A 23,846-nucleotide genomic window follows, 5' to 3' on the forward strand; every position below is an offset into this window, starting at 1 on the left:
ACCAATATAAATTAAAATCAAGTCCAAATTTCAAGTGTTTGGAGTTTACGGCCTAAGCTTACGGCCGTAAGCTCCGTCGAATCGTTTCTTTTTTTTTTGCGATTTCCTGCAAGATGACACGGTGAAACTCAAAACAAATTGCATATTTGTGATCTAGAGATGATTACCTTTGCGATGAGGTAAGTGGTTTTCCGAAAATCAAAGAATTTTTTTTTGCCTTTTTGAGAGGATTTAGAGAGTGTTTGCGGCCGGAAACTCGTGAATGAGGAGTTTCCGGCAGTGAACTCCCTTTTTTACGTTTTCACCTTTCCTTACTTCTTACATGATAACAACCCAGTATATCCAACTTCCACCAATTAAATTAAAATAAAAAACTTTTGAGGATCAATTTAATTTCGAAAATAAAATAAAATAAACCAAAAAAAATAAAACTAAAACTAACATAAAACTAAGTTAGAACAAAAATAAAATTAAATAAAATTAAAATTTTAAAATTAAATTAAAACAAAACAGTAAAAGGTAAAAATGAAATAAAATAAAATATGAAATTGCACACCAAAAAATTATAAAATAAAAAATAAAAAATAAAAAAATAAAAAAATAAATTAAAATTAAAATTAAAATTAAAATAAAACAAAATAAATTTTAACTTCTTTTGTGATGCTTGGATCAAAGTTATTGGACGGCCTTATTCCACTTGTCGGTACCCTTATCTTCACATCTTCGTCTGACCGATTGTCAGTATTGTGGTCCCCTTAAGCACGAAAGATTTGTGACATTTTTGGACCTTTTACCAATGACATGATTCAGGCATATACCTAATTGTAAATTTCTGTAATTATGATAACTCCTAAATCTTAAATAAATTCACCTTATGACCATTTAAATGATGACAACCAGGGATATTGTTGTCCACCTAAATCGACCAGCGAGATCTATAGACAATCTGTATGAGTTCAATTTTAGGTGTACCGGAACGTGTTTCCCGCTTTCTGATATACCCCAGCCATCAAGAACTTCCAGAGTACTCCTTACACCGGGTTAGTAGACAACCATTCAGAGAGAGAAGAGATACAGAATTCTATTTCTAACTACTTCAGAGGGGTTGAGAAGAAGAAGATTGCATATGCTGTGTACCAGGTCGGATTAGAAGTCGCGCACAGGAGACAGCATATTGCTAACAGATGAGAAGTATTTCACACATGTATATATATATATATATATATATATATATATATATATATATATATATATATATATATATATATCCTGCAGAGAAATAGAGTTGCATATGTTGTGTACCAGGTCGGATTAGAAGTCGCGCAAAGGAGACAACATATGACTAATAGATGGAAAGAAAGAAAACGATTTTCTACAGACCTAATTTATCGGAATTTACCAGTCGCCCCATCCAACCGGAATTAAGGACAAAATCCGCACATCGAGGAAAAGTTAAGCCACGGTTCCAAGTACGGGTTCAATTAATGTGACGAGTAGATTCTCATGTTTATATCCCTGCTTAACCTATCCGAGCGTCGTGATATCAGTTTAAACGGATCTAACTAGGTCAAAGTTTTTCGAGTCCTCAAATTCATTAGGTTCAACTCTCCTAGTCAAGTCCATTTTAAAATCATTCGTGCCCACCAGCACATCGAGTACAGAGCGTAGACGATTCAACTTAGGTACGTTACGCCGATTCAGGTTGCCCTTTATCACTTGTTAATATCATTTCCCATCACAGTACTTACAACCGAGGTTGTCAACAATAAAATTTAAAATGCTGAACAGAAATGACACTATTTTTGGATTTTTTTGTTGTTTTTGGATTTTATTTCTCCCCCTAAACAAAACAATGCGCAAATTTAAACAAACCTAACAAAAATTCAAAACAAACCTAACAAAAATTCAAAATATAGACTAATAAAATCAAAAATAAATGAAAATAAAAATTAAAAAAAAAACTTAATCCTCAAAACGTATCATTTTCAGAAATCCCACAAGCACATCGAAACGAGCTTTGGTAAAAGGCTTTGTGAACAAGTCGGCCACATTGTTATCAGTGTGGACTTGTTCGATTCGAATTAAGGATCGTTCATAACAGTCTCTGATAAAGTGAATTTTAATATCGATGTGCTTGGTTTTAGAATGTTGGACTGGGTTCTTAGCAATTTGTATGGCAGCTTCATTATCATAATAGATAGGGGTTTCTAAGTAATTCAAACCGTAGTCCAACAGCTGATGTTGGATCCAGATAACTTGAGAACAACAAGCTGATGCAGCTACATATTCCGCCTCTGCTGTCGAAGTCGAGACAGTATGCTGTTTCTTGTATTGCCGTGAAACTAATCTGTCACCTAGGTATTGACATCCTCCTGAAGTTGATTTCCTGTCAAGCTCACAACCTCCATAATTGTTGTCAGTAAAAGCATAAAGATTAAATTCAGAATTCTTCGGATACCAAAGACCCAATTTAGGGCTTCCTTTGATATACCGAAAAATTCTTTTAATAGCAATAAGATGAGAGAGTTTTGGATTAGCCTGATAACGTGCGCATTGACAAACTGCAAACATAATGTCTAGTCGACTTGCAGTAAGATACATCAGGGATCCGATCATCGATCGATAGAGAGTTTGATCTACGGGTTCGCCTTCTGGATCTGGAGTCAGGAGAGGTCGTTCAGCCATCGGTGTAGAAGCAGATTTAGCATCGTGAAGTGCAAACTTCTCAAGAATATCCTCCACATACTTGGCCTGATGTAGCATGATTCCAGTTGAATTCTATTTAACCTGAAGCCCCAGAAACATGGTTATTTCTCCCAACGAACTCATTTCAAATCTTTTATTCATTACACTTTCGAACTCTTTGCAAAGCTTTTGGCTTGTTGATCCAAAGATTATGTCATCAACGTATATTTGTATGAGTATCTGGTCCTTGTCGACATGCTTTATGAACAATGTTTGATCGATAGTACCGTGGGTGTAACCATGTTCGAGCAAATGCTTTGTTAGAGTGGCATACCATGCTCTAGGAGGTTGATGCAGTCCATACAACGCTTTGTCCAACTTGTAAACATGATTAGGAAACTTCGGGTCGACAAACCCTGGAGGTTGATCAACGTAGATTTCTTCCTTCACTTTGCCATACAAGAAGGCAGTCTTGAAATCCATTTGAAAAAGAGTAAAGTTCATATACGAAGCATACGCTAAGAAGATACGAATAGCCTCCAAGCGAGCTACTGGAGCATAAACCTCAGTGTAGTCAAGACCCTCGACTTGTCGAAACCCACGTACTACCAGTCTGGCTTTGTTTCGCACAATAACCCCTAAATCGTCCTGTTTGTTGCGACAGACCCATCGTGTGTCAAGAGACTTCTTGCCCTTCGGTAACTCAACCAATTTCCAAACACCGAGTTTTTCAAATTGATGCAATTCTTCATGCATTGCATCCACCCAGCTAGGTTCATTTAGAGCCATTTCTACATTCTTGGGCTCAATTTGAGAGATAAAGCAAGAATACAGACATGTATTCACATCTCCACATTGACTTCTAGTTTTAACACCACTATCTAGCTGCCCGATAATGTTCTCGATCGGATGATCCCGTTGAACCCTAGAGGGTATTTTTTGGCTGATGTCATTGATAGAGACAGGTAGAGTGTGAATGTTAAGACCTCCTTCATTTGCTTGTTGAGTAGAACCAGATGGTTCTGCAACATACTTATCTGCAGTAAGGTCAGGAAAGAGTAATTCCATCAGGGTTGAAGAGACAACGGAAGCATCATTTGGAACGGACTCTTTCTCTGAAGATATGTGAGGTCTCGATTCAGCATCAGAAGAATCAGTATGGTATGATTGAGGACTGCCACGTTCCAAGAGCGGCCTCCCCTAAGGAGTAGCAGAGGACTTTTCCGAAGATGTTGCAGAAGACTCCTCCTCAATTGCAGCAGAAGGCTCCCCCTCAGATGCAACAGAAGATGAATTAGAAGGTTTAGATACAGGCTTGTATACGACTTCTTCGTCTTCATCTTCAGAGATACTCTTCCAATGTGAATCAGTTCTAGATACATCATTTGAATACACGTTTAAGGATTTGAAAAGTGACGTGTAATCAAACAACTAGTCCGGACCCACTCTTGCGCCTGTGTCATTCTCTTCCAACCAACGCACGTCATAGGATTCCACAATCTGTTTGGTTTTCTTGTTATAGACTCTATAAGCGGTACGTGCAGCATACCCAACAAAATAGCAGTCATCGGCTTTGGCATTGAACTTCGTATTGGCATCTAGGTGAAGTAGGGTGCAAGGACAGCCAAATACTCGAAAATGACTGATCGATGGCTTGTGACCATAGTAAGTTTCATACGGGGTTTTCATTTGAGCTTTGTTGATGCGCACTCGATTCTGAACATAACAAGCAGTATTTATCGCCTCCACCCAAAAGAAAACAGGTAGCTTGGAGTCACACAACATCATTCTTGCAGCGTCTTTGAGTGTTCTGTTTCGCCTTTCAGCAACACCATTTTGTTGAGGTGTATGAGCTGAACTAAATTGACGCAGGATACCCTTTTCAACACATAAGTGATTAAGAACAGAATTTTTAAACTTTGATACCAATTGTAAACTCCGAAAAATAGATCTACCAATGATCAAAGACGAAAAACAGAAGCAAAGATGAAATAATAAACAATATATCAAAACGAACCAAGCTTGTATACGCCTTAAAGCAATAAAACGTCAGATACAACTTGGAGAAAACACGAAGGCATCAACAACATATAAAGTCTGACACAACGCCCTATTTATAGCCAAGACTTACAACCGAAAAGACTTTACGGCCGTAAGGAGTTTACGGCCGTAAACACATACCAACCGTAAACTAGACAAAATTGACTTTATATACAATCACTACCTGTCACAACTAGAAATTTTGTGCCTTGTAACTACAACAATTTAGTAAAAATTATTAATCAAAGTCTTAAGAGCATGTATGATGCTTACTTTATGACAACAAAATTTGCAATCTAATACACCATACAAGCATTACAGATAGTCAACAAGTAAATGGGAAACCATAGAAGTTCTTGTTTAGGTCCACTTTGGACTAGGACTTCCGTATTCGGCCCAATGGACCAATAAGCTTCCAATTTGACTATCTTGGGCTTAGAATCCTTAAATGGGCTCTAATTGGACCCACTTTCATTTATTTCAACATTTTGGGCCATAATGGGCCTAGAATTAAACAAAATACCCTTATTGGACCATAACAAATCTAATCAACCAAATTGGGCCATGAGGCACCCTAGGAGTCCAATGGGCCGAAAAACAATCAATATGGGCCCATGATTTGGATTAAAGCACCAAAGGCCCAAGTCTCCATCTCTCCCCTCTATCTCTCGGCCCAAGTAGAAAAAAAAAGGGAAAGAAAAGAAGAAATTGAGAATTAAGGAGGATTAGCCACCTCCTTAATACCTATGGGATATCCAAGCTTATCTCACATGTTTCCATGCATTTCCTCTCACTTCTCTCTCTCTCTTCTTCTTCTATTACTCTCAGCTGAGAGTATCACACACACACACATAATCATTCACCTAAACTCTCTGAAGAACACACCACAAATCCCTTCACTTTCCCTTCAAAAATTTCGAGATTCAAGGGCCTTGCAAGGAGGATTCTTCACAAAAATCATCATCTAGGTAAGTTGATGCTTGGATCCACACTTTAGACTCCTTCTTCTATCCAAAAATCTCTTCTTAACTCATATGAAATGATGATCTTGTATCTTAGAACCCCCTAAATTCGAGATCTTCCAAGAAAAGGTTGCTAGGGTCGAAATAGCAACAAACTCTTCTCTTTTCTTCTTCAAATCGAAACCACAACTCAAGGTGAGCTTCATACCCCCTATTTTTCGGTTTTTATAAGTTTTGTGGGGGGGGGGGGGAATACAAGCAAATGTGTAGATCTATGAGTATATGTATGCTTTGTGTGATTTCTATGTTTATTTACATGTTCTTATGTGATTATGGTGTTGGATCTAGTCCAAAAGAACAAAAAACCGAGATTTACCTCATGTTGAATGAACTAAGTATAAGTCATATTATTTCATACAAATCAACTCTAGAAAAATAACCAAGTTGGTTAATATGAACTCTTTGGGCTAAAAATCCCATTTTTGGACTCAAAATGTTAAAAATATAAAGTTAAAGGGCCCAAAATGACAAAATACAAATTCTGATGGTTGAAATGAGTCAAAACAGTTTCAACAATGTATTTTCTGGAAATATTATCTTTTGAAGGATTAAAATGTGAAATTTTAAGCATAATGGGCCAAAAATGAACTTTTCGGCCCAATAATGCCCAAATTGCGAGATTTTCAAAATAGAGGGGCTAAAACTGTATTTTTCTGTAAAACAGGGGACTACTAGTGCTCCGAGTCCATTTCAAGGGTCAAAAATGCTTTTCATATTCAAAAGGGACTGAAGATGCAAAAAATTTCTATTTAGTGCCAAAAATGTAAAAATTGCGAAAAATGAGGTTTCAGCCGAGAAAACTTCATCTTGAGGGACTAAAACTGTTTTTCAAATAAACTTGAGCTGAAAAATACCCTTTCAATAAGTTTTGATACTAAAGTGTCAAGAAAAATGGTTTAAGGACTAAAACGGAAATTCTTTTATGCAAAGGGCCAAAATTGAAAATTTATCCAAAAGAGAGGGGCTGCAAAAGAAAAATTCTAGTGATTTTAAACAATAAATCTGTTAGGATGGAATACTAGTACCACGACTATCGGCGAAATATAATACACCTTCAACACCAAAATCGTTATCAAACGAACTGATTCGGTCTCGAATAAATAACGAATCTGAAATTAATAACACGACGATACTTCAATACACACGCGGAAATTTCGGGAATTCAATACACACGTGGAAATTTCGGGAATTCAATACACACGTGGGAATACACCAGACGTCGATACACCATCTTTGGGCCCGAAAGTTTCAAATCGTGCTTGTTGGGCCTAGCTAGCGCAATCACATGATCTTTAGCCCGAAGGATACTCGCTTACATGTAGTCGGCTCTTATATGACCTAATTCCGTGTAAAAGGACTTTCAATGGCTTTTGTGCTATTGGGCCCCAAGGGTCCTTTGGTACTGCTAGCGAAGTCGAGAATTCACCAATGCGAGTCGGGCTAAGGGCCATTCGCATTCACGATAGCCTTAAACGACTTATGGAAATATCGGGGGCGTCGCACCCTCTTTTCCTCCTCGGTTATGGGGCTATGAGAAGTCGGGGTGATTGGATTAAGTGAATAGTGCGAACGACGCCTAAGGGATCGTTTGTATAGTTGTAAACTAGTCATTTTCATTCGGGGTGATTGGATTAAGTGAATAGTGCGAACGACGCCTAAGGGATCGTTTGTATAGTTGTAAACTAATCATTTTCGTTAATGTGTGTTTATAACAATTCACAATCCATAATTAATCCAATGTCACCGGGACTCAACGAATACACACGTCGCAACGAAATAACAAAATATAAAACGCTTGATTCAAAGTATTAGGAAAACATCGGGTTTTCCTAGGGTTTTCAATTAGTACACCTACGAAATTCATACCGAGTTTAACAAATTTTACTTTTACATTTATAGAAACAAACAAGCATACTTACGGATCTTCACACTTTTTATACTATGCTCTTTTCAGAAAATATCGGATTTTCTGATGATTTTCAAAACAATACAAACCATTATATTTCAAACATTACTTATGAACTCACCAGCATTCATATGTTGACGTTTTTCAAAATACTTGTATTCTCAGGTAGCAGGTAAATCAAAAAGGAAAAATGTACTCAATAACGTTTTGCTGTTGTTTTAATTAGTATCGAACCATTTACTTTTGGGCATGTAATATTATGGATCAATGTACTGAATGTAAACGCTACCAGTTGTAATATTTCAATGCTTGGTAATGTATGATGTTATGTTTCATGTATATTCATTGTGATCGTATTCAATTGAGTCACAATAGCCCTCGGACGTTTCCGCCGTCTGGTTCGAGGGTGTGACAGGTTGGTATCAGAGCTTTGTTTATAGTGAACTAGCATATCTAGCCACACATTGATATGCAACTATAAACGAAAAGAAGGACTAACACAACTCTGAAAAAAACAAGTAAAACACAACAATTAAACACCCCTGCTTGCATTAGGAATGGGAACATAACGCCGAACCAAACAAGATCACGCTAGTATCCCGGTTAATTCAGGACTGTTCTTAGTGGTATCAAGAAGTGGATGTAGCCTGATCAACTACATTCCCTCCAAGGTATAACTAACACATGTTCTGATGAGATCGCGATAGCTAGGGAACTTAAAAATAAACCCCTTTATCACCAATAAGAGAACGTATGTTTAGTCTGCAATAGTGGAAGAGGCATAGGATAATATTAGTGAACTTTTACGTGTTTTGTTATGATATTACAAATTGCTATGTGTTGCGAATCTATGATAGCATGCTAAATGATATAAGTACTTAAGTTCATGCCATACACCTAGTCAGTAGGATCACAACCTCACGGAAACCACGTACACTCAACATCTTTCAGTTTAGCGACAAGAAGATGCTTCACCGACCTACTCGCGGAAACCCTGGACCAACCCCACCTGAAGTTGACTCGACCGCATTCCAGGCAACAGTCTCTGCTGCGGTCAGTGCAGCGATGGCACAAATTCATTAGGGGAACAATGGAGGAGTCAACGGGCAAGGGGTCGGGAGTTCGAACAATGGAATGAATCAAGGACCCACCAAAACATGTACCTACAAGGACTTCACAAACGCTAAACCACGAACCTTTAACGGCACTGGAGGGGTGATCACTCTAAAGCGATGGATCGAAAAGGTGGAATCGGTATTCGAGATATGCGATTGTCCTGAGGAGATGAAGGTGAAGTCCGCAGCCTGCACTTTTGTGGATCAGGCGCTCACTTGGTGGAACGGACACGTGGAAGCCATGACACTCCCTGTAGCCAACTCCATGCCGTGGTCGGAAATGAAAGAAATGTTGATGGCTGAATACTGCCCACGAGGTGAGATTCAGAAAATGGAGCAAGAGCTGTGGAACCTCACTGTGCAGAATGCGAATATCGATGCCTACATATCGAGATTTAGTGAACTATCTCTGTTATGCCCGGGTATGATCACCTCGGAAGGAAAGAAGATTGAGCGATTCATCTGGGGACTAACATCACCAATCCAAGGAAATGTGATAGCTTCAAACCCCGAAACATTTGACAGTGCAAAAAGATTGGCGAAGAAGTTGTATGACCATCACAACAAAAAGGGTGAGAAGCCAGCTGAGGCTGAAGGCAAGAAGGAAGGTGATGGCAAGAAAGGGAAGAACAACAAGAGGAAGGGGCGTCAGGGCCCCGAGACCTCTAAGAAGCAGCAGACAGTGGCAGTTAATGCTGCCACCGCACCGGTTCCAGCCACACCACATTCTCCAGCCTCAGCTGCTTCAAATGCTCCCAGACCTTATTCCGGTAATCTTCCCAAGTGCAACAAGTGCGGCTTCCATCACAATGGAGAATGCAAGGAGTTGCAGTGCACCAGTTGCCATCGAAGGGGACACACGGCGAGGTATTGCAGGACTTACCCTCCCCAGAACCAACAACAAGGAAACAGTAACAACAACAACAACATCACCACCGGCGGCAATAATGCAGGGCCTAGCCACACCTGCTATGGGTGTGGGAGGACTGCGCATCTCCGCCGAGATTGCCCTAACAACAACAATCCCGGAAATGGAGGAACAGGAAGGATGCTGACCATGGGTCAGGGAGAGGCGATTCAGGACCCCGTTGTTGTTACCGGTACGTTTCTCCTAAACCACACTTATGCATGCATCCTATTTTACACCGGAGCAGAGCGAAGTTTCGTGAGCAATAGATTTAAGCATTTATTAAAACAACAACCCCAGAAGCTCAATGAAACCTTTACGTTGGAAATGGCCAATGGGAAAACCGAATCCACCGAGGAAATCTACATCGGATGTACCCTAACCCTGAACCAACACGTCTTTCGAATAGACTTACTGCCTGTGTCCATTAGGAGTTTCGACATGATTATTGGCATGGACTGGTTAAGCCCCCACCATGCTGAAATTATGTGTCACGAGAAGGTCGTTCTCCTTCACCTTCCCAATCACGAAACCCTAGTAATTTACGGAGACAAACCTAGCATGAACCTTCGCCTCATCTCGTGCATCCAGGCACGGAAACATCTACGAAAGAACAATTTGGCGTTCCTGGCTCACATAGTGGATAAAACCAAGGAAGAGGTTAACGTTCAAGACATTCCCATAGCATGTGACTTCCCAGACGTGTTTCTTGAAGATCTTCCTGGAGTACCCCCAGAGAGACAAGTGGAGTTCCGAATTGACCTCGTTCCAGGAGCAACTCCTCTCGCTAAATCACCCTATCGGCTAGCTCCTGCTGAAATGCAGGAATTGTCTAGCCAACTCAGTGAACTCTTGGACAAGGGATTCATCCTACCTAGTTACTCGCCATGGGGACCTCCATTCCTCTTTGTCAAAAAGAAGGACGGATCTTTTAGAATGTGCATCGATTATAGAGAGTTAAATAAACTCACTGTTAAAAATCGCTACCCACTCCCACGAATCGACGATCTATTTGACCAGCTCCAAGGAGCTAGTTATTTTTCTAAGATAGATCTACGGTCCGGATACCATCAACTCAAAGTCCGGGAAGTGGATATTCCAAAAACCGCTTTCCGAACTCGTTACGGACATTATGAATTTGTCGTAATGCCCTTCGGTCTAACAAATGCCCCTGCCGCATTTATGGATCTGATGAACCGGATCTGTCGACCATTCCTCGACAACTTTGTCATTGTCTTCATCGACGACATTCTCGTCTATTCCCGAAGCGAAGAAGAGCGTGGCCAACATCTCCGACAAATCCTAGAAACTCTGCGATCGGAAAAGCTATACGCAAAACTCTCCAAGTGTGAGTTCTGGCTTCGTAGTGTGAACTTCCTAGGTCATGTTGTTAGCCAAGATGGAATTCATGTGGATCCCTCTAAAGTCAAGGGTGTTGAAGGATGGGCAGTCCCGACAACACCCACGGAAATCCGTCAATTCTTGGGTCTAGCAGGCTACTATAGGAGATTCATTCAAAACTTCTCTAAGATCGCCAAGCCACTTACCTCGCTTACACAAAAGGGCGTACCATTCAAATGGACGGACAAATAAGAAGTCGCATTCTGAACCCTGAAACAAGCTCTCTGTAGTGCCCCGGTACTATCACTACCGGAGGGAATGGAAGATTTTGTGGTCTACTGTGACGCATCAAATCAGGGCTTAGGTTGCGTTCTCATGCAGCGTGGAAGGGTGATAGCTTACGCATCCCGCCAACTAAAGACGCACGAAGTGAATTATACGACCCATGACCTAGAATTGGGAGTCGTGGTCTTTGCCCTGAAGATTTGGAGGCATTACCTTTACGGTACGAAGTGCACCATCTTCACGGACCACAAGAGTCTCCAGCACATCTTGAACCAGAAAGAGTTGAACATGAGGCAACGAAAATGGGTCGAATTATTAAACGATTACGAGTGTGAAATCAAGTACCACCCAGGCAAGGCCAACGTGGTAGCTGACGCATTGAGTCGGAAGGAGTACTCTAATCGTCGTACGAAAACTCTCTCAATAACCATTCAATCTCACCTAGCCACTCAAATTGCAGTAGCCCAGTCAGAGGCCATGAAGACGGAAAATAGAGCAAGCGAAGCATGGCGCAGAATGGAGAAGTACCTAGAGGCAAAGGAGAATGGAGTATACTATTTCATGAACCGTATTTGGGTCCCTAAACTCGGAGGATTTAGGGAAGTAGTCATGAAGGAAGCTCACAAGACGCGATACTCCATCCATCCCGGCTCAAACAAGATGTACTCGGATATCAAACAACACTATTGGTGGCCTAACATGAAGGCGGAAATCACCTCCTATGTTAGTAAGTGCCTTACGTGTGCCAAGGTAAAGGTGGAGTACCAGAAGCCCTCAGGATTATTGCAGCAACTGGTAATCCCTGAGTGGAAATGGGAAGGAATTTATATGGATTTCGTGACCAAACTACCTAAAATGTCGGATGGACTAGACACCATATGGGTAATAGTCGACCGACTGACGAAATATGCCCATTTCCTGCCAATAAAAGAATCCTACAAGATGGAGAGATTGACATGTTTATACATTCGAGAAATCGTGAGACTCCACGGAGTACCAGTGTCTATTATCTCGGATAGAGACAGTAGGTTCACTTCAGGTTTTTGGCAATCACTCCAAAAAGCCCTAGGAACTCATCTCGACATGAGCACCGCTTATCATCCACAAACGGATGGTCAAAGTGAACGAACCATTCAAATGCTCGAAGACATGCTTCGCGCATGTGTGATAGACTTTGAGAAGTCTTGGGATACCCATTTACCCTTAGTCGAATTCTCGTATAACAACAGTTACCATCGAGCATCAAGGTCGCTCCTTTCGAAGCACTATACGGGCGTAAGTGTAGATCACCGTTATGTTGGGTTGAGGTGGGTGATACCTAACTAGGAAAAGAACATACGTCGGACAAGGCGCTAACGGGACCGGAGATCATTCGTGAAACCACGGAAAAGATCGTTCAAATCAGAGCTCGATTACAAGCATCGCGCGACCGACAAAAGAGCTACGCCGATAAACGGCGAAACCCTTAGAATTTCAGGTCGGGGATCGAGTACTATTAAAAGTCTCACCTTGGAAAGGAGTTATTCGTTTCGGAAAACAGGGAAAACTGAACCCACAATACATTGGACCTTTTGAGATCATCGCCCGAATAGGTCCAGTGGCATATAAACTGCAACTACCCGTAGAGCTAAACAGTGTACACCGCGTGTTCCATGTCTCTAATCTAAAGAAGTGTCTATCGGATGAAACACTCGTCATTCCCATTGACGAGATTGAAATCAACGAGAATCTCCTGTTCGTTGAAGAACCGGTTGAAATCATGGACAGGGAGGTGAAGCGTACTAAGCAAAGTCGCATCCTGATCGTGAAAGTACAGTGGAACGCGAAGCGTGGGCCAAAATTCATGTGGGAACATGAAGATCAAATGAAGCAAAAGTACCCTCACCTATTCTAGCATTCTCAAATCTAGCTTTCGAACAGAATTTCGGGACGAAATTCCCTCTAACGGGGGGATGATGTCACAACTAGAAATTTTGTGCCTTGTAACTACAACAATTTAGTAAAAATTATGAATCAAAGTCTTAAGAGCATGTATGATGCATACTTTATGACAACAAAATTTGCAATCTAATACACCATACAAGCATTACAGATAGTCAACAAGCAAATGGGAAACCCTAGAAGTTCTTGTTTGGGTCCACTTTGGACTAGGACTTCCTTATTGGGCCCAATGGACCAATAAGCTTCCAATTTGACTATCTTCGGCTTAGAATCCTTAAATGGGCTCTAATTGGACCCACTTTCATTTACTTCAACATTTTGGGCCATAATGGGCCTAGAATTAAACAAAATACCCTTATTGGACCATAACTAATCTAATCAACCAAATTGGGCCATGAGGCACCCTAGGAGTCCAATGGACCGAAAAACAATCAATATGGGCCCATGATTTGGATTTAACAAGCAAAGGCCCAAGTCTCCCTCTCTCATCTCTATCTCTCAGCCAAAGTAGAAAAAAAAGGGAAAGAAAAGAAGAAATTGAGAATTAAGGAGGATTAGCCACCTCCTTAATACCTATGGGATATCCAAGCTTATCTCACATGTTTCCATGCATGTCCTCTCACTTCTCTCTCTCTTCTTCTTCTATTACTCTCAGCCAAGAGTATCACACACACACACATAATCATTCACCTAAACACTCTCAAGAACACACCACAAATCCCTTCACTTTCCCTTCAAAAATTTCGAGATTCAAGGGCCTTGCAAGGAGGATTCTTCACAAAAATCATCATCTAGGTAAGTTGATGCTTGGATCCACACTTTAGACTCCTTCTTCTATCCAAAAATCTCTTCTTAACTCAATAGAAATGATGATCTTGTATCTTAGAACCCCCTAAATTCTAGATCTTCCAAGAAAATGTTGCTAGGGCCGAAATAGCAACAAACTCTTCTCTTTTCTTCTTCAAATCGAAACCACAACTCAAGGTGAGCTTCATACCCCCTATTTTTCGGTTTTTATAAGTTTTGTGGGGGGGGGGGGGGGAATACAAGCAAATGTGTAGATCTATGAGTATATGTATGTTTTGTGTGATTTCTATGTTTATTTACATGTTCTTATGTGATTATTGTGTTGGATCTAGTCCAAAAGAACTAAAAACCGAGATTTACCTCATGTTGAATGAAATAAGTATAAGTCATATTATTTCATACAAATCAACTCTAGAAAAATAACCAAGTTGGTTAATATGAACTCTTTGGGCTAAAAATCCCATTTTTGGACTCATAATGTTAAAAATATAAAGTTAAAGGGCCCAAAATGACAAAATACAAATTCTGATGGTTGAAATGAGTCAAAACAGTTTCAACAATGTATTTTCTGGAAATATTATCTTTTGAAGGATTAAAATGTGAAAATTTAAGCATAATGGGCCAAAAATGAACTTTTCGGCCCAATAAAGCCCAAATTGCGAGATTTTCAAAATAGAGGGGCTAAAACTGTATTTTTCTGTAAAACAGGGGACTACTAGTGCTCCGAGTCCATTTCAAGGGTCAAAAATGCTTTTCATATTCAAAAAGGACTAAAGATGCAAAAAATTTCTCTTTAGGGCCAACAATGTAAAAATTGCAAAAAATGAGGTTTCAGCCGAGAAAACTTCATCTTGAGGGACTAAAACTGTTTTTCAAATAAACTTGAGCTGAAAAATACCCTTTCAATAAGTTTTGATACTAAAGTGTCAAGAAAAATGGTTTAAGGACTAAAACGGAAATTCTTTTATGCAAAGGGCCAAAATTTTAAATTTATCCAAAAGAGAGGGGCTGCAAAAGAAAAATTCTAGTGATTTGAAACAATAAATTTGTTAGGATGGAATACTAGTACCACGACTATCGGCAAAATATAATACACCTTCAACTCCAAAATCGTTATCAAACGAACTGATTCGGTCTCGAATCAATAACGAATCCGAAATTAATAACACGACGATACTTCAATACACACGCGGAAATTTCGGGAATTCAATACACACGCGGAAATTTCGGGTAGTCAATACACACGTGGGAATACACCAGACGTCGATACACCATCTTTGGGCCCGAAAGTTTCAAATCGTGCTTGTTGGGCCTAGCTAGCGCAATCACATGATCTTTAGGCCCGAAGGAAACTCGCTTACATGTAGTTGGGTCTTATATGACCTAATTCCGTGTAAAAGGACTTTCAATGGCTTTTGTGCTATTGGGCCCCAAGGGTCCCTTGGTATTGCCAGCGAAGTCGAGAATTCACCAATGCGAGTCGGGCTAAGGGCCCTTCGCATTCACGATAGCCTTGAACGACTTATGAAAATATCGCGGGCTCCACACCCTCTTTTCCTCCTCGGTTGTGGGGCTATGAGAAGTCGGGGTGATTGGATTAAGTGAATAGTGCGAACGACGCCTAAGGGATGGTTTGTATAGTTGTAAACTAGTCATTTTCATTAATGTGTGTTTATAACAATTCACAATCCATAATTAATACAATGTCACTGGGACTCAACGAATACACACGTCGCAACGAAATAACAAAATATAAAACGCTTGATTCAAAGTATTAGGAAAACATCGGGTTTTCCTAGGGTTTTCAATTAATACACCTACGAAATGCATACCGAGTTTAACAAATTTTACATTTACATTTATAGAAACAAACTGTCACACCCCCAAACGAGAATGGCGGAAACATTCGGGGGTTGATGACCTCACGTAGTATCACAACAATTGAATATTGTAAAGAAAGTAACACAACCATCATATATATAATGAAAACGTATATTGTTGCGTTATACATATTAGCAAAAGAATATTACAATATGATGATAAATGTTCAATAATAAAACATCCTTAGTGTTCCTCCTCCAAAAGCTGGTAGTTACCTGTATTAGTGATTCCCTGAGAAATACAAGTGGTTTTGAAAAAGTGTCAACAATTAAGTTGGTGAGTTCATGAAGGTTTCGAGTTGAAAAGTATATCCTTTTTGGTAGCAATTTGGTAAAACGGGGTTTTCATAAAATCCGATATTTTCTATAAATGATTCGAAAAGTTTCCAGAATGGGTATGTATTGGTATGTTTCGTACTTGAATGACAAAGACAACTTTGTATGAAAATAAAGTAGCAAACTGCAATGCATATATGAATCTCGTAAATCAATCTTGTTTTTATACTTTTATGTGAGTTTTATAACCATACTAATGACACTGACGGCCTGTAACAACATGCTTCAGGTGTTGTAGTGTTATGACATTTGTCACCCCAAACCTGTCGGTCTAACTATAGTTAATAGTTTAGGTGCGGGGTTGTCAATCCCGTATAGATCTATACACAAGTATCACGCTCTCCCTCCAAGAGATTATGGTATGTAATACAGGACTTGAAATGCAAACATACAAGTACGTTGAAGTTTGAATGTCTCACATTTTTTGGTATAAACAAATTTACGAAAATAAAGACTTTACTTCCTTTGAATGTATTTCATTTGTCAAGATGTATATGTAAAATGTATGAATAACTTGATAACTATACTCATTATAGTTTCTCAAAAAGTATGTTTCCATTTTGTAAGAACAACTTGGTGATATAATAGTCCTTTAAACATAAAGATATTTGTATCAAAACCCTATAAGATAGATATTATAATTATGTTTATAAAACGATACTTTGACTTGCAATGTACTTGTATTCCCCCCTAAAGTGTGAAAAGAATTGAAAAGTAGGGGTATGAACTCACTCGTTAAGTTTGAAGAGAGAGGCTAGGGTTGAGCAGAACTTCGACCGCGGAAAGTTGCGTCTTCGGGCTCTTCGGGGATCTCTGTAGCGTAAATCTTTCGTCGGGGGCTCGAGTGCGGAAACGGAGGTGAGGGAATGGTCACTGGAGCTTAGAAGTATGGGAGAATGACTGAGGAATTGTGAATGTGTGCAAAAACTCGAAGCTTAACCTCTCTATTTATAGGCTGGAAATTCCCCGTACGCGGCGCGTACCACCGAAGTACGCTGGGCGTACGCAGTACGCGGGGCGTACCTCGGTTACGCGGGGCGTAATAATGCGTCATGGCTTACGACTCGGGTCTAGCTAAGCGTAGAGGGGACAGCCGATGGGACTCGACTCTGGGCCTAGTACGCGGGGCGTACTCCCTTTTTACGCGGGGCGTAATCCCGTCTGTCATCTTCTAAATTCCGTAACTTTCGCGTACGAGCTCCGTTTTTCGTGTTCTTTATATCCACGCGTAGGTGAGATTATGCTCTACAACTTTCATTTAGACTCCGTCGGCTAGTTTTGAGTTTATTTTTAATGATATAATTTTAATAGGCCGGGCATCCTAAAGTCCGTTAAAAATTCATAGGTTCTTTATTCGACGTCGGTTTTCGTTTGTCTTTTTATCGTTTTATTACTACTGTGGAGATCTTCAACTTCCGTTTAGGTGGCGATAGCTAAATAACACTCAATCTTCAATTTGAGTTTTTAGCCCTGTACTACTGTTACGAAACTTAGGAAAATTCATAACTTCTAGAGGGACGACCAGGGTTTCGTCGGATAAGCACTTCTTTAGGTTTGATATGTGAAAGGTAGGGTGTACGTTGTGGAGCTCCTGAGGTAGTCTAAGTTTGTAAGCCACTGGACCGATCCTGGCAAGGATCTCGAATGGTCCGATGTTTCTAGGGTTCAGTTTCCCACGTTTTTCGAAGCGTATTAAACATTTCCAAGGCGAGACTTTGAGTAGGACATGGTCTCCAACTTGGAATTCCAAGGGTTTTCGTCTCTTATCTGCGTAACTCTTTTGTCTAACCCTTGATGCTTTAAGCGTTCTAGGATTTGAACAATCTTCTCCGTAGTTTCCCTTATGATGTCTGGTCCAGTGAGCGTGTTGTCAGTTGCTTGTCCTTTTGCTAGTTGTGTGTCCCCCACTTCGGCCCAGCACAAAGGTGACATGCACTTGCGGCCATTGAGGGCTTCGAATGGGGCGGCTTTGATACTGGTGTGGTAGCTATTGTTGTACAAGAACTCGACCAAGGGTAGATGTGTGTCCCATATCAACCAGGACCCATTCCCATGTGGGGAAGCCACCTCTACTATTGGAGCCGCCAGCAAGGTGTTCGCCCTCCCTTCGGCATGTGCCGAGATTTTTACAATGTCAGTGGGGGAGGCTCACCTTTCAACGAGATCTACGACTTTTGTTTAGATTCTTAAGGCTAAAATGCATTTTATTGAGATTTTACTTTTTACGTCAAATAATGTTTTAACGGCGTGTCGTAAATATACGAGTGGTTATAATTTCTTCAATATAACTCGGTTTTGAGCGTTCTTTATATTTTTTGAAAAATATAGGGTTGTCACACAAACAAGCATACTTACAGATCTCCACACTTTTTATACTATGCTCTTTTCAGAAAATATCAGATTTTCTGGTGATTTTCAAAACAATACAAACCATTATATTTCAAACATTACTTATGAACTCACCAACATTTCATATGTTGACGTTTTTCAAAATACTTGTATTCTCAGATAACAGGAAATCAAAAAGGAAAAATGTACTCAGTAACGTCTTGCTGTTGTTTTAATTAGTATCGAACGATTTACTTTTGGGCATTTAATATTATGGATCAATGTACTGAATGTAAACGCTACCAGTTGTAATATTTCAATGCTTGGTAATGTATGATGTTATGTTTCATGTATATTCATTGTGATGGTATTCAATTGAGTCACAATAGCCCTCGGACGTTTCCGCCGTCTGGTTCGGGGGTGTGACACTACCACTAATTAGTATACCTAGACTAAACCATTAAACAGGGTCTTTCACATTTTGAGTCATGCTGCGTACCATAAAACATTTTGAATCTCTCTGACCTACAACGAATGGATTACCAATCAAACAATTACCATGATTTGGTATGCACACCTCGTCATCCTCTGAAACAGTATACCATAATTAAACATTCCCATCATTACTGTTGTTAGGTTTTCTACGCATCAAATATACTCTAAATCTAGGCAGCGGAAAAATCGAAACAACGATATACCTAAGTATACATGCATCCTATGGATCTATGGCTTCATGCTAATTACATCAACCCTAGAAAACTAATACATAAGTAAGAAAACATACCTCTTATGTAGCCCTTGATTTTCATGCTTGAGATCTTGAACCACCATTAAGTTTCTTGGATGAAAGGACCCAAACCAGAATCCCTCTAATGGTATCACACCTAATGACACCAAAGAGTGGAATAAAAATAACTAGGAGAAGGGTCATTTTCACAAACCCAATGGGGTTAGAAATCGTCCCTAACAGGGGGAGGCAGAAGGGTTGGCGAATGCTTCAAGCCAAGGTGCATGGAGGAATGAAATCCCTAAGGCCCTATTTATAGCCTTAAATGCCTCCTAGGGTTTAGTACTCCTTCCCATGTGGGATGGGAGTATAACCACGAAATCTCACTCCTTTCCCATGTGGGATGGAGTGATTTTCCATCCAACCCTAATTCCATAAGGTTCTGGAACATTCCTGATTAACCAACTATCGATTAATGAACATTCAACCCTTTAATTAGTTAAACTGTTAATTAATTCCCAAAATATATTTCTAAAATATACTTCCAATTAGTTTCTAATTAATTATTAACCATAATAATTAACAAACCAATTTCTCCTTTATTTATTCTACTCAATTTGGGTCTTGAGGGTAACCCAAAAGGACCCTACTATTATTTGAAATATTACCAATAGTTAATGACCTTGGACACTATTTCAACAATCTCCCACTTGGACAAGTCATCAACTATATGAGGACTAATATTTCTCCAATAATCAATAGAGATTTATCCATCCAATGCAACTACCAAACTCTTGATCTAATCAGGATTCATCCCTTAGATATGTGATCAACTATCCCTTCGTTCTATGATATATATATGAATTTGAGACATCAATAATGGTCAATCTCAAGAATTCAAGATTATGTTTCCCGATATACATTTTTGATGACTGCATCTGACTACTAAATCGAACACATCAATTCCAGTCAGGGCTTGACCAGGCTCTTTGGATGTTAGCACCAAATCATCGAGGGGCCCATAGATATCGCTTATCCTATTAAGGCAGAAAGAACAAATAAACTTTGACTACATAGTTTTTGTCTATTTCATCATGTCATACATGAACATACCCTTTATTACTACCAGTTACGGTTAGCATTGGAGTAGTCCAATGCATAACAGAATCATAGAACTAAACCTTACATGTATCTAGGTTTGAAGAATAGAAGATATTATCGTCTTAGAATTACTCATGACTGAATCCATGAAGTAATATCTAAGCATGGGTTGGTCCAATACTTAAATCTCTATTAAGCACTCATGAGTATTAGCGCAATCTCTATGTTATGTCCAATCAATATTGACAATCCACTAATACTCACGACAGTCTTGAATCACTACTTACTTCCAAGAAACTTCATAAGGACCATCAATGATTGAATTTCAACAAAGATGTCACTAATGAATCTTTTTCAGCCACATTGTCTTCTTTGCAATTTAACCAACCGCAACATACTCTAAGTTTGATAAATTCAGTATGGTGTAATACTTTGTACTATTCTAAGCTAAAACTTTACCATTCAGAGAAGCACGAAATCCGACTGCAAACGGAAACATCTTTATTAGTATGGAACTTAGCTTCAATGTAACCCTTACAATGATCTTTTCCATACTATGAAGATCATATCTTCTATCCTCCAAGGACACTTAATAATGTTCTTGATCTGGATTCATTGATTCTTTCCAAATTGATCTAATCTAACTTATCATGCTCAAGACATACAAGTCATTAGATCTGGTACATGTCATGGCATATATGATCGATCCCATAGCAGAAGCTTGTGGGACACGAATCATTTGCTTTAGCTCAATAGTAGAAGCAGGACATTAGCATTGCTCAATGTCATGCCATATTTTTACAAGCCTAAACTCCATTTCAAGTTTCCTCAACATTCCATGTACTTTGGCTTAATCCAATGAATCACTTTGATCTATCTCCAGCGATCCTTGTTATTCACGTGTTTTGTATCTCCCATGTATATCATAGTGAAATAGTTCTCAAACCAAGCCAAGCTTTTACACCTACCAAGTTAGAATACAGTTTCCTATAAATGATACATTGTCTATGTACAATAGAAGGGTGACTACAGTGCTCCCACTAGCATTGACATATATGTGGCATATCTATGTTTATCAAAATTCAAACTCTTTGAGCTTTTCTCGATGAAATAAAGATTCCAATTACTCCCACTCGCTTTGATATATATAGGGATTATCGAAATTCAAACTCCTTGAACTTTCTCATTGAAATAATGATCCCACTTGCGAGATGCTTATTTCGGTCCATAAATGAACTTATTAAGCTTACACATCCTTCAAAACCTATTTTGTTTTAATTATGTGTTTGTTCCTATCCATGATTGTCTCTACTTGAAGATCCACTTATACCTAAGGGTTAAGGTCAAGTACAAGGTCTACCAAATAACAACATACATGGATTGAATCTCGCTTTCCAATTCCTCTTTATATGTTGTTACCTTTATAGCCTACCATAGCTTCCGATAGCTGGTACACCTTGATTGCTATCTACCAGTGACTCAAATACCTTAGCAATATAAACTCTTATATAACTAGGTCCATGACGTCTTCTATCAGATCTATAAGGAAAAATGGAAATATGTCAGTTTCCTTAATATCTCTTTCAATTCCAAATTTAATGTTATGTCCAACTTTAGGCTCTTCATTGGTTGACTCTTGAATCTTATCAAGATCAATTGGCACCCACTAGCCCTTTTTGAAATCAGCTCCCTCTCTTGGAATACTGCCCTTTGAGCAACATACACATTGTTCTTAGAAGGTTGTTAAACAATTATCCAAAATGCTTGATGGGATCTCCAACGATATAACACAACTCTATTCAAAGCCCTAAATTGTCAAGCGCTTCAACGACGAGCATAAGCCTTATATTCGTAGACTTCCATATATTGCAGTGAGGATAGAATCCCATTTCACATATCATAGAGTGTTTCAAGAACCTACTTAGTTGGCACAAGACCAAAGGACTTCTTGTAACACTATTCATCGTACAATCCATGAATTGTTAGTATGCATAATTCGACTCATCTAGTACAAAATCAATTAACGATTTGTTTCTCCATCCAACTAACACTTCCTAGTGGCAGTGTTTTGGGTGGAGACAGACCGTGAAATCTTTTACAATTACTTAGATGATTGATAAAGTTTGGACTGAGATTCTCACTATGAGTGTCTCATCCTATTGCCCAATTGATTCTCAACTTCTCTTAATGAGAGCTCTGAACACTTGAAAGGTTCTAGACTCACGTTCATACGAAGTTGGTCTCACAATATATCGTGGTTAATCCGATTGGTCCATTAGTGTCAACTAATTCCAACAGCTACTCTCATCACCTAGTGACGCAATCATCATCTATCTTGATAAACAAGATTTGCATTTATCATAAGACTCGAGGTCAAATGATATCCAAAATCTTATCCAACTGGATACTTGGTAATGCATTTCTCATTTATGTATCCAAGACTATGATTCCACAAATACATTTCACCCAAACATTTGGATGTATTTGAATAAGTACTTATTACGGTCAATCTGAACGATCCATTAGTTGAGCTAACATCAACATATATTCACAATAATACACCTTATTCAAATGTTCGAATCAATTTTGAACTATTGCTACTATACTAGCTTCATATATTTCATGACTTTTTTTAACATTTTAGAATGCTCCACATTTAAATAAGTTAGAACTATCTCATGAATTATAGTATAAACAATTTCAATTGTAATACCATAGACTAAACATTTTTGAAAAGAGTTGTCTTTTGATCCTATGAATGTTGCAAGGGCTTGGCATTCATGATCAAATTATCTTCTCCATGTTTTAGTCTTCTTACTTCATTTTAGTGACTTCACATTCTTCCAAATATCAATACTAATCCTGAGTAAAACACTCAAGGTTTAGAAGTAATGTTTTGACGGCATTATAAATCCATATATTTGATTGAATAACAAACATTGAAGAACTAGTTATCTTTTGATCCAATGGAAAGTAGCACAGGCTCGTGATCCATGATCAAATTTAACTTCTTCATGTTCCAGTCCTTTCACCTTAAATATATATTTTGGCAAGTTTAATTTCTTAGTCCTTTTCTTGTTATGGAAGCAAGCAACTCTCATAACATGTCTTAGAATAAGCCTTCCTTTGTCCTATGTATTTGGGCATAGATTAGGTATACCAATCGCCTTTTAGACCATGGGCAATTGGCTTTCTTCTTCTTGACACTTCTATTCATGATAGTAAACTATGGGAGTGTTTTGACATATGAGTTTCTATGATTGGCCATGCTAGTTCCAAAAGGAAAGCTCAACATGCTACAAAACTCCTTAATGGATATTCCAAGTTATTCATATCAAAATCAAAATGAAATGATTATATGTACATGTCAGCTAGTTGACTAACCCTAGTCAACTTCCAACTCAAGAAAATTCCATTTTACTTCA

At 39.0% G+C, this 23,846-nt stretch overlaps 1 protein-coding gene across 1 annotated transcript; it reads right to left on the minus strand.

The window, feature by feature from the left end:
- Nucleotides 1-3,885: 3,885 nt before the first annotated feature.
- Nucleotides 3,886-23,638, minus strand: LOC128128412 (uncharacterized). The gene is made up of 3 exons (XM_052767303.1): nucleotides 23,582-23,638; nucleotides 4,364-4,563; nucleotides 3,886-4,057 (listed from the first exon to the last, which is right to left on the minus strand). Exons 1-3 carry the CDS (start codon nucleotides 23,636-23,638, stop codon nucleotides 3,886-3,888), a joined length of 429 nt encoding a protein of 142 aa, XP_052623263.1.
- Nucleotides 23,639-23,846: the final 208 nt, after the last annotated feature.

Source organism: Lactuca sativa, chromosome 1 (genome assembly GCF_002870075.4).
Source record: "Lactuca sativa cultivar Salinas chromosome 1, Lsat_Salinas_v11, whole genome shotgun sequence".
Lineage (NCBI taxonomy): Eukaryota > Viridiplantae > Streptophyta > Magnoliopsida > Asterales > Asteraceae > Lactuca > Lactuca sativa.